Source organism: Peromyscus leucopus, chromosome 7 (genome assembly GCF_004664715.2).
Source record: "Peromyscus leucopus breed LL Stock chromosome 7, UCI_PerLeu_2.1, whole genome shotgun sequence".
Taxonomy (NCBI): domain Eukaryota; kingdom Metazoa; phylum Chordata; class Mammalia; order Rodentia; family Cricetidae; genus Peromyscus; species Peromyscus leucopus.
Genome location: NC_051069.1, coordinates 28,893,884 through 28,906,116, shown reverse-complemented (window position 1 = coordinate 28,906,116; position 12,233 = coordinate 28,893,884). Strand labels below are relative to the sequence as shown.

The following is a 12,233-nucleotide window of genomic DNA, read 5'->3' as shown; positions in this document are numbered from 1 at the left end:
TTTGGAGACAGGATTTCTCTGTGTAGCCCTGGCTGTCCTGGAACTCACTCTGTAGACCAGGCTGGCCTCAAACCCAAGGATCTGCCTGCCCCTGCCTTCCAAGTGCTGGGATTAAAGGTGTGCACCTCCACGAGCCAGCAGAACCCCTATTCTCATTCTTGGAGCTGAATTCCACTCCCCGCCTGGCCTTGTCCTCAGAGATCACACACACACACACACAAACACACACACACACAGGTGCGGCCAAACAAAACTATTTAATAAGGCATGTCTGGTTCTTCTTGAAGACCAAAGAGGAAGGGCATCACATCTGTAAGAGAGTTCAGAAGAGCTTGCAACCCTGACCTGCTCTCTCCCGGGTCTGCTACGCTGTCCCCCAGAGCTCGAGGCTCCCATGCTACCGCTTCTGCAGCCTTTCTGCTTGCTATAGAAGAGAGTCGTCTTGGCACAGGAGCCCTCGTACATCACCCAGCTCATATGGGATTTCCCAGCATGCTGGGCTGTGAGCAGAGTCGTCGGCAACCGCAGTTTCCCAACCTATTCTTTGTATACAGAGTCCCACTCTCATGGAAAGGTCTCTGAGGCAGACATCAATGAGGGTCTCGACCACTATTCTCCCTGTTTGCTACAGATGTCCCTAGAGTGTGACCCTGGCAGGCACACCCAGCCTCGGGGCTGGGCCTCAGGTCCCCCACCGTGGGGCCCACCCACGACAAGGCTTCACACCTGGCTGGCTCATGCACTGCTGGATTCTTTCCAGCCGTGTGGAAGCCAAGGTTCGGGCCTCCTCCGCAAAGCGGCGGTGTCCCTCCTCAGTCAACTTCCAGAGGCAGGATCGAGGTGGCGTGCCGGCCTCACCCTGCATACTGACCGGCGCTTTCTCAAAGCTGTCTCGGAAACAGAGATTGTGACGGATCGTATTCTTCCAGCCTTCGGGAGCTGTCCGGAAAAAGGGGAAGTGTTCTCTGTGGACAGGGAGGAAAAGGAAGGAAGGGTGTGGTTCCTTTGAAGAGGACTGACTCTGGTCCTCGTTCTCCCCCAAGGCCAGGAGGAGCCTCAGCACTTCCCAGCAGGGTGAAGCAGGGCAGGCTGGTCTGGAACGGCCTTTTGCTAGCAGAACCACAATCCTGGGCATTGCTTACGACCCACTTTTTTTTTTCCTCTTGATCTTTTTGAGAGAGTCTTAATGTGGCCCAGATTGATACTGAACTCTCTGGGTAGCTGAGGATGACCTTAAACCCCTGTTCTCCTCCGACCTCTACCTCCAGAGTACTGGGATTACAGGCCTGTGCCACCATGCTAGGCTGAGAACGTTCTTCTCCTAAAGCCCAGTTTACTGTCCCCCAACCAACCCCAGGCTCATTTTTGCCCCTCCCTCCAGGGCTGGGGATTTTGACAGCAAGAACAAAACAGAACCAATAACTGTATCAAACCACTCGAGAACAGACATGCTGAGGGCTCTTGTCTAATACCAGGGAATGCCTCCCCCACCCTCACTGTACATGACTATCAAAGCTAACTGTTAGCCAATCATGGTATCCCACCTTTAATCTCAGCATTTAGGAGGCAGAGGCAGGTGGATCAGAGGTCAAGCCTACTCTAGTCTATATCGTGAGATCCAGGCCAGCCAGAGCTACAAAGTGAGCCCTTGTCTCAAAAAAATGAGGCCCTAGCTGGGCAGTGGGGGCGCCCACTCAGCACTCAAGAGGCAGAGCCAGGCAGATCTCTGTGAGTTCAAGGCCAGCCTGGTCTATAGAGTGAATTCCAGGCCAGGCTCCAAAGCTGCAGAGAGAAACCCTGTCTCAAAAAACAAAAAAGCAAAAAAAAAAAAAAAAAAAAAAAAAAAAAAAAAAACCCAAAAAACAAAACAAAACACAAGAGGTCCTCATTTCAACTATCTCACACACTCAATGCAAATTCTCAGTGAGGCTTCCTTGAGCCCAGTGGGTACAGGGCTCTGTGCCAGGCAGGTCAGTCTAAGGAGCAGCAGGTGGGAGATGTTTTTGGGAATATTGGATATTATTCTGGCTAATCTTTAGAGGCACGGTGGGAGAAGCGGCCCCTTGACCCAGGTGGACGGATATCTGAGGGAAGGCTGAATTTTAAGAGGTGAAAGGGGGGTGGGAGTAATTCTGTTCCTGAACATGGGGTGGGGTAGGCATACATTTGCCTGGGGAAAGAAAACCAGAGAGGCACATACATCCTCAGACCCAGATGGGGAAACTGAGTCAGCAGCCCAGGGCCAGGTTGGAAATTATTAGACCCTGACCCTCCCTTTCCCTCCTCACAGGCCCCCTGGGCACATACCGAGTGAAGCTGTAGATCTGCTGTACGTTGAGGCCACAGGAGGGACTGTTTCTGAGTGCCAGGGCAATTAGATGGAAGTAATTGAGAGGGGGGCGGGACCAGAGCCTCCCCTCTGGGCTGACAGCTTGTCGGAGCCTCCTCTGACTCTGGAGGGGGGCCCTTGTGGGAAGGGATGGGAGAGCCACAGAGAAGCTGTCATCCTGGTCCTTGGCCTCCTCCTCGTCTGTAAGCTAGAGGGGCACAGAGTAGGATCTGGTCCTGACTCATTGGCCTCAGCTCCAGGCTACACTGGTAGATGGGGGAGCAGTCTGGAATCCACCGTCTGGGCTTCTCTCCAACCCAAGGGTACAGATCAGTTCTAAGCTTATCTTTTACTGGCCCTCAGAAACCCAGCTGCTGATGCCTCAACCCTGTTCCCACTCAGCCATACCTCCTTCCAGGTGCTAGGGGAAGAGGCTGAATGCTTCTGTTTCTGCTTCTGCTTCCGCTTGCAAGCAGATGACAGCTGTCTGGAAGAAGGCAGCCATGACGGTGAGCAGCTGGCTTCTCCCTCCTTCCGGGCTGGATGGCAGGAAGGTAGCACACTCCACAGGTCCTTCTTTTTAAGTCTCTCCACCTCCAGCTTGCCGAGAGGATACACAATGTTTGGGTTCACCCACATCCACAGATTGGGCTTAATGTCTGGACCTGTGCAGAGGAAAAGGAGACTTCCCACAGCTCACCGGCTTTGGGGAGTAAGGTGACCCCCAGCTCAGGAAACAACTGTGTCCACACAGCTCACAACTCACCATCTTTATCAAGCTTGGGTTTTTTTTCCAAAGGCAGTGGTGGTGGTTCAGCTATCTGGAGTCTGTATTTGGCAACTGGCAAAGAGGAGAGACACAGTCAAGACATTCTAGAATTTTCCACTGTTACCCCGTGGTCTGGGGACCTGAAGATTTCTGGGGGTGGTGTGGGCCTGCCCTGGGTAGTACGAAGCTATAGAGACTGGTGTGCCCTTCACCTCTGACCTTCAAACACTCTGCATTCTTTTCTCACTCTGCATATACTATCCCTGGACAGCCTCATACATGCCCATGGCTGTGTTACCATCTTTTTTTTTTTTTGGTTTTTCGAGACAGGGTTTCTCTGTGTAGCTTTGCGCCTTTCCTGGAACTCACTTGCGATCCTCCTGGCTCTGCCTCCCAGAGTGTTGGGATTAAAGGTGTGGCCACCACCTTCCGGCTAAACTTGATGTTACCAACCCCACCTCCCACCCCCAGCTGAGGACTGAACCCAGGGCCTTGCGCTTGCCAGAGCTCTACTACTGAGCTTTGAGTTACCATCTTTAAACCCAGGGCTCCCAAATCTACCTCCACACCACACTTCTCTGCTGGTCTCTAAAGTAGAGCTGTGGCGCACACCTTTAATCCCAGCACTCGGGAGGCAGAGGCAGGAGGATCTCTGTGTTCCAAGCCAGTCTGGTCTACAGAGTGAGTTCCGGGACTGCCAGAGCAACACAGAGAAACCCTGCATATATAAAAACAAAAACAAAAACGAACTGGGGTTGGAGAGATGGCTCAGTGGTCTCTCTGAGCAGCACTGACTGCTCTTCCAGAGGACCTGGGTTCAATTCCCAGCACCTGCATGGCAGCTCACACCTGTCTGTAACTCCAGTTCCAGGGATCTGACATACCTGCAGGCAAACACCAATGTACCTAAAAAACAAAACAACAAACCAAAACAAACACACTACAAAGGAGTCTGGTGCCCCTCAGTTCAAACTGGAGACTTTTCTGTTAGGAACTGCAGAGTTTTCAGCGCCCCGCGCTTCGGGTCTTTTCTTCCGGAGGTGGGGTGGGTGTTAAAGGTGTGTGCTAGCAGACCTAGCAAGTTTTCTGTTCTTTTTGTTTGGTTTTTCAAGACAGGATTTCTATGCAATGCTCGTTGTCCTAGAACTCTCTGTCGACCTGGCTGGCCTCAAACTCTGAGACCTATTTGCTTCTGCTTCCCAAGTGCTGGAATTAAAGGCGTGAGCTACCACGCCTGGCAAGTTTTCTGTTCTTAAATATGTTTTATTATATTTGTGTGTGTGTGTGTGTGTGTGTGTGTGTGTGTGTATGTTGGGGTGCACATGCCAAAGTGCAGCTGTGGAGGTCAGAAGACAGCTTGCAAGAATTCTCTTCTTCCCCCGATGTGGGTTCTGCTGACCAAACTCAGGTCATCTGCCTTGATAGCCTTCACCTGCTAAGCCATCTTGCCTACCTTTGTTTTTATCGTGGGTAGCACGTATGTGTAGTGGAGAGCATGTGTGTGTTTGGGCTCTTGTATATGTGTGTATGTGGGAGATGTGGAACATGTATATGTGCATTGGGGGTACCTGTACCTGTATATGTGTGAATGTGTGTGGTGGAGCATCTGTGTGTGTGTGAGTACATGAATCTGTACGGGGTGCGTATGCATGCCCCTGTATGCATGAATATGGAGGCCAGGATTTCCAATGCCTTCCTCTATCATGTTCCACCTTATATTAAAGAAAAATATGTTAATTAGTGTGGGGGGCACACGTGTCATGGCATGTGTAGGTTATAAGTCAATTTGAAGGGGCTGGTCTCTCTTTCCACTATATGGGACTCAGGTGGCATGCACCTTTACCTGCTAAGCATCAAGCTGCTCCTTGTTCCTTTTAAGGCCTCTCACTGAACCGGAAGTTCACTTTTTGGGGTTAGGCAGGCTGGCTAGTGAGCTTATGGGATCCACCTGTCTCCACTCCTAAATCTAGGGCACAGGAAGAAACAGCTGTGCTCTAGCTTTTTTTTTTTGGGGGGGGGGGTGTTTTGGTTTCGAGACAGGGTTTTTCTGTAGCTTTGGAGCCTGTCCTAGAACTCACTCTGTAGCCCAGGCTGGCCTCGAACTCACAGAGATTCGCCTGTGCCTGCCACCCAAGTGTTGGGATTAAAGGCGTATGCCACCTCTGCCCGGAATGCCTAGCTTTTGAGGCATGTCTGGGGATTTGAACTCAGAACCTCACATACAGAGTTAAGCACTCTTAGCCACTGGGCCATCTCCCTGGACCCCATGTTTCTGTTATGGAAAACAAAAGACTTAGGGCTGAGATTGTGGTTCATCAGTGAGGTCCTTGCCTGAGATGCACAAGCCTGAGTTTAATCTCTAACATGACAAAATGAGACAAAATATATTTTTTAAAGATTGTTTTGAGATGGGGGTCTCATTAAGTAGTCCTGGCTGGCCTATAACTTGTTATATACATCAGGCTGGCCTTGAACTCATAGACCTGACTGCCTGTGACTTCCAAGTGTAATACCACATTCAGTTTTAAAGGTTTAAGGTTTTCCTACTATTATTCCTCGGTAAGTATCCAACTGATATAAGTTTGGATTGTTTTGTGTTAAAATATTTGCTTTAGCTGGGCAGTGGTGGTGCACATCTTTGATCCCAACACTTGGGAGGCAGAGCCAGGCAAATCTCAATGAGTTCGATGCCAACCTGGTCTACAAATCAAGTTCCAGGACAGTCAGGATTGTTACACAGAGAAACGCTGTCTCAAAAAAAAAATAATAATAATAAAAAAAAAATGATTTAGCCAGTGTAGTGGTGCATGCCTTTGATTCCAGCATTTGGGAGACAGACGCAGGTGGATCTCTGTGAGTTCAAGGGTAGCCTGGTCTACAGAGTGAATTCCAGGACAGAGATACATAGTGAAATCTTGACTAGAAAAAAAGAAATCATAACAAAACAAAACAAAGAGTATTTGATTTTTAAAAAAAATCATTTCATTAAAAAAAAAAGCATTCAATGAGTTTTGGCTTGAGATTAGCATAGAATTTCCAACAACTTAAGTGGCACAAAAATATAAATTTCTGCCACTTTGTTCTACATTTATGAAAAGCAGCATTCTCAGTATTAATGACTAGAAGAACAAAATACCAATCAACTCTGAAAATTGTTAAAGACACTATACATAAATTCTGTAGTATCAAAGATTCAGCCAACATTTAATTCTCTATGTATAAATAAGCATATTCAGCTGGGCGGTGGTGGCGCACGCCTTTAATCCCAGCACTCGGGAGGCAGAGGCAGGCGGATCTCTGTGAGTTTGAGGCCAGCCTGGTCTCCAAAGCGAGTTCCAGGAAAGGCGCAAGGCTACACAGAGAAACCCTGTCTCGAAAAAACCAAAAAAAAAAAAAAAAAAAAAAAAAAGCATATTCATTTAATTTGTATGTAAATCTGTTTGCATTTTTTTTTTTTTTTTTTTTTTTTTTCGAGACAGGGTTTCTTTGTGTAGCTTTGCGCCTTTCCTGGAACTCACTTGGTAGCCCAGGCTGGCCTCGAACTCACAGAGATCCTCCTGGCTCTGCCTCCCAAGTGCTGGGATTAAAGGCATGCGCCACCACCGCCTGGCGCATCTTTTTTCTTTTTTTAAAGTCTTTGACAGGGTTTCTCTGTGTAGTTTTGGAGCATGTTCTAGAACTCATTCTCTAGACCAGGCTGGCCTTGAACTCACAGAGATCTGTCTGTCTCTGTGCTTACATACCTATATACTTAAGATCCTATAAAAATGTCTTGGGTCAGCCTTTAGTCCCAGCACTTGGGAGGCAGAGGCAGACAGATCTACATGAGTTTGAGGTCAGCCTGGTCTACAGAGAGTTCCAGAACAGCCAGAGTTACACAGAGAAATCCTGTCTCAAAAACAAACAAACAGAAAGTCTTGGGTCAAAAGGAACGACAAGTTTAAAAAGTTTCAGGAGCTGGAAAGATGGCTCAGCAGTTAAGAGAACTCCAAATGTTGGGGCGCCCTCTTCAGGCTTCCCTGGACACTACCAGGCATTTGAGTGGTGCGCATATATAAATGTAGGCTCTCATACACATAAAATAAATTTTTTTTCTGGGTTTTTTGTTTTTGTTTTTTTTTTTTAATACAGGATTTCTCTGTATAACAGCTCTGGCTGTCTTGGAACTCTGTAAACCAGGCTGGCCTCAAACTCACAGAGATCCTCCTGCCTCAGTCTCCTGAGTGTCACCACACCATTAGGTTATTGTTTGAAAACAGATAGTGTGCTTATTGGACAGTTCAGGAGTTAGGAAGGGAACTCATTTCCTCTCACTGCTCATGTTCAACACCACATTAGAAAAAGGAAAATATAACAACTTTGGGTCACGTCCTTGATGCTGCACACTTGGAATTCCAGGACTTGGGAGTCTGAAGCAGGAAGAATGTGAATTTGGGGCACCAAAACTATATGACAACTTTGAAAGACATAAAAACATGGTAAAGCCAAGGGGCTTGGCACAGGGCTATACTCCCAGCACTTGGGAGTCTGAGGTGAAGGATTACATCGGGAATGCAAAACTATACAGCAACTTTGTGAGGTATAAAAGCTTATTAGAACCTATGTGATGGTTCAGTGCGTCAAAGAGCTGGCTGCCTGGCCTGCTACTGTGGGTTTAAACTCTGGGGCCCACATAACAGAGTGAAAGACCTGACTGCTACAAGATGTACTGACTCACATGTGCACTCACTCACATACATGCACACACAGAAATACAGGTTTAAAATGTAATGTTAAAAAAATGTAGCTGGGCGGTGGTGGTGCACGCCTTTAATCCCAGCACTCGGGAGGCAGAGGCAGGCGGATCTCTGTGAGTTCGAGGCCAGCCTGGGCTACCAAGTGAGTTTCAGGAAAAGGCGCAAAGCTACGCAGAGAAACCCTGTCTCGAAAAACCAAAAAAAAAAAAAAAAAAAAAAAAATGTAAAGCGCCGGGTGGTGGTGGTGGTGGTGGTGGTGGCGCATGCCTTTGATCCCAGCACTCGGGTGAGTTCGAGGCCAGCCTGGTCTACAGAGTGAGTTTCAGGAAAGTTGCAAAGCTACACAGAGAAACCCTGTCTCAAAAAACAATAGAAAAATAAAATAAAAAAGCATATTAAAGCAAGGATGTGGCACAGGCCTATGTGTGGTGAGGGCCAGAGGATCCAGGCCAGATTCAGCAACACACTGAGTTCAAGTTAGCCTGGACTAGATTGAAAGAACCGTTTCAAGAAGCTTTCTAAGTGGAAAATATAATTGAGTGATTAAAAAAAAAAAGAACCACATTTCTTTATTTACTTATTTCTTTTATGTACCGTGTGTGAGTAGGTCAAGACCACTTTCTCACCTGAGTTCCAGGAATTCAATTCCAGTTAAACTCCCACCCTGTTCTTTTGAGACAGGATTCTGCTATGTAGCCCAGGCTGGTCTGGAACTTGAGATTTTCTTGCCTTATCATCTACACGTGTGTGCCACCATAGCTAACTTTTGTTTTGTTTTGTTTTGTTTTTAAGCCCTGGCTGGCCTGGAACTTACTATAGAGACCAGGCTAGCCTTGAACTCTGAGTGCCTACTCTGCCCCCCAAGTGCTGAGATTAAAGGCATGCACTACCATGCCTAGCTCTTTAAACTTCTGATTTGTGTGTACTAATTGTAAAAGACAGTGGAAAGCTGTGAATAGTGGCTTGCACCTGTAATCCCAGCACTAGGGAGGCTGAGTGGGAGGGTCTCAAGTTGGAGGCCAGCCTAGGCTATATATAGCAGGTCACTGTCTCAAAACCAACCAACCACAGTTTATGACATTTTCACACATACACAGAGGTACCCCATCTCTCTGTGTTGACCACCTTGATTCCTCTCTCTACTTTTTTTTTTGGCTCTCTCTCTCTCTCTCTCTCTCTCTCTCTCTCTCTCTCTCTGTGTAACTCCTGAAGAACTCCTGGAGAAGCCAAGGATGACCTTGAGCCCCGCACCCTCCCACGTCTATCTCCCAATCTCAACTCCTGAAACATCTTATCACCAGGGTTCCCGAATACCTCAGCATCACTTTTTATTCTTGGTTGTGTCTGAGGGTGGTTATCTCCTCTTCCTCAGCCTCTACACTGGAATGTCTCAAGGGTTCAGCCCTCGTCCACCTATTCTTAGTCCTTAAATTCCAACCATATTCCAAAAACCCTCAAAATTTGTGTCGCCAATCCACCCCTCACCCCAGAACCTGACATCTAACCGTCTACTTACTGTTCCTACCTGGATAAATAACTCCAAGTCAGGGACCCCTGCCTGATCTAGCGTTGTGGACCCAGCCAGGGCTACATGGGGAGGCCATGTCTCAAAACAAAACAAAAAGCAGAATCTTCCCAGAAACAAAGACAAGGGCCTTGCACAAGACACCTTTAGACTGGCCTAGAACCCCTGGGTTCCATCACTCCTGAGGTATATGAAATTACATACGAAATTTTCTGAGGTATATGAAATTACATACGAAAGTGGATCCGACTACAGGGGAAAAGTAGCGTTAACCCAACGATCGTGCTGGACGTGGCAAAATAAAAATCACTTCGAATGCAAGAGTAACCACCTCAAACAATTGAACTTAAGGTCCGAGGAGGAGTTAAAATTCACAGAGCACATACTGGCCCACCATCCCCTGGGCACTATTAAATCCATTAGGTACTACAGAGCACACAAGTCCAGGTGGGCTGATAGCCCGGGGTGGTGGCCCACGCCTAGAGCTCCAGGAGGTGCACCAACGGTTAAGACTTGACAAGCCAGGGCATCAAAACAAAAACACAAACAGCAACCACACCAAGCAAAAAGAGCCAAGGAGACTTCCCTAAAGACAAACTGTGACTGTCCGACACCGAAAAATACAGCCCAGTTCTGATGCGCAAGCACCAAAGCTCCGCACAGGCCTAGAAATGTTCCGGGGGGAGGTGTTGGACGGGACCCGCGGGCTCTAGGGGACCCAGTCGCAGGAAGGGCCACCACGCCCTCTCCTGCGTGGGGCGAGCCCAGCCAGGAGGCGAACCTGGGAAGCCACGGGCGGCTCGCCCACTCGACGCCGCCCCCCCCCCGCGAGCCCCTCCCCCACGGCCCCACTCACGGTTCTGCGTGTACAGGGGCAGGTGCGACGTGGTGAAGGACAGGAAGCACTCGTTGCCCATGTCCCAGTCCAGCAAGCCCGGGACCTGGCCATGGAGGCTGGCCCAGAAGCCCGGGTCCTGGAGTTGGAGGGCCACCGTAGAGGAGAGAGGAGTCCAGGCGAGGGGCGAGAGAGGCGGAGACTCGCCTGGGTGGAAGATTCCTCCTCCTCACACACCCTGGGGCCACTGAGCGGGTGGTGGGAGCGGTCAGGTGTGCAGCGCCCCCCCCCCCCCAGACCGCCCCCCGCTCGCGATCACCGGCTCAGCTATTTAGCGAGTTCGAAGCCCCAGCACCGCCTAAAACCAGTTCGTGCTCCTCCACAGCTACACACTCACTCTCCGGTGAAAGCACACATTCAGTTACTTTAGGCGACCCGGGCTAGGCTGGGTTTCCAGAGACCCTGGCTCGAGGGGGCGGGGCCGGGGCGGGTGGGTTAGGGAGTGGAGGGGGTGGGAAGAGTTAAAATGCGGGGGCGTGGCGGTGCCGGCCGAAAGGTGCTACATGGGCAGGTCTGTAACCAAAGGAAAAAGAAAAAAAAAGGAAGCAGGGCGTTGTGGCTTTAAAGCGCGCTTTTAATCCCAGGAGGCAGAGGCAGGCAGATCTCTCTGAGTTCGAGGCCAGCCTGATCTACAGAGGGAGTTCCAGGACAGCCAGGACTACACAGAGAAAACCTTGTCTCGAAAAAGCCAAAACAAAACAAAACAATATTTACGTTTCATAAAAGCATTATACCGTTTATCTAAGATTACAACCTTAGCGGGTGGTAGAGCTGAGATGAAATTAAGTAGCAATTTGATTTTTTTTTTAATTTTATTTTTAATTTCAAATTTACAAAAAAAAAATTCCGTAAGCTGTAGAAATTTCTTTACATCCTCATTAACTTTGTATTCATTTAATCGTTTATTTCTCTCAGTACTGGGAATTGACGGGTCTTGCACATGCTCGACAAGTCTCTACCATGCAATACCATGCAACTGTACCCTCAGCCCATGTGTGTATATACCTCTAGACACACAGTTTTTTTCTTTTTTTGGAAAATCTGATCCCACTCTTGGTTTTGTTTGTTTGTTTGAGACAGGGTCTCTCGTGTAGTTTTGGAGCCTGTCCTGGAACTCACTCTGTAGACCAGGCTGGCCTTGAACTCTGTACTGACTAGCTGGAAAATCCAGACCCACTTCCACCTGCCTCTCAAGTGTCAGGATCACAGGCATCATCACCATGTTCAGCTCATCATATATATTTTTACATTTTTATTACGTTTTATTTATTTTACGTGTGTATATGCAGGCGAGCATCCATGGCGCTAGTATAGAGGTCAGGGGACAACCTGGGGGAGTTGGTTCTCTCCTTCCCGGGTCTCGGGGTGGAACTCGGATTGTCAAGTTTGGTGGCAAGGGCCTATACACTGGGCCGTCTTACTAGCCCTCATTATGTATTCTTCTTCCTTTTTATTTTTGTTTATTTGAGACAGAATCTCACTATGTAGCTCTGGCTGTTGAGGAATTCACAGTGTAGACCAGGCTGGCCTTAAATTCAAAGAAGAGATTCACCTGCCTCTGCTTCCCAAGTGCTGGGATTAAAGGTGTGCAATTACTAGGTCCAGCCCCTCATAATGTATTTTTTTTTTTTATTACTCATGAACTGATTAATGCTGGATATAGAACCCAGGGCCTCAGGTATGCCAGGCCACTGCTCTGCCACTGGTTACCTCTCCAGTCCTTAAAGGTATATCGTTTTTAATGAATCATGTTGGAGTAGCTTGTTGACAGCATTCTCTTCATCCTGCAACACTTCAGTCAGTATCTCCTAAAAACGGAGATATTAGCTTATGTAGACAAAATTCAGGAGTTGAGTTTTTTATATTTATTTACTTATTTTGAGACAGGGTCTTGCTATGTAGCTCTGACTGTCCTGTAACTCAGTATGTAGACCAGGCTGGCCTCAAACTCACCTCCCAAGTGCTGGATTTGAATTTTT

General features: G+C 48.2%; 1 protein-coding gene across 1 annotated transcript; it reads right to left on the bottom strand.

Moving 5' to 3' along the window:
• Nucleotides 1-240: 240 nt before the first annotated feature.
• On the bottom strand, nucleotides 241-10,413 carry Foxr1 (forkhead box R1). The gene is made up of 6 exons (XM_028866493.2): nucleotides 10,216-10,413; nucleotides 3,096-3,170; nucleotides 2,738-2,994; nucleotides 2,308-2,537; nucleotides 727-965; nucleotides 241-310 (listed from the first exon to the last, which is right to left on the bottom strand). Exons 1-6 carry the CDS (start codon nucleotides 10,274-10,276, stop codon nucleotides 258-260), a joined length of 915 nt encoding a protein of 304 aa, XP_028722326.1. The 5' UTR covers nucleotides 10,277-10,413; the 3' UTR covers nucleotides 241-257.
• Between the last annotated feature and the right edge of the window lie 1,820 nt (nucleotides 10,414-12,233).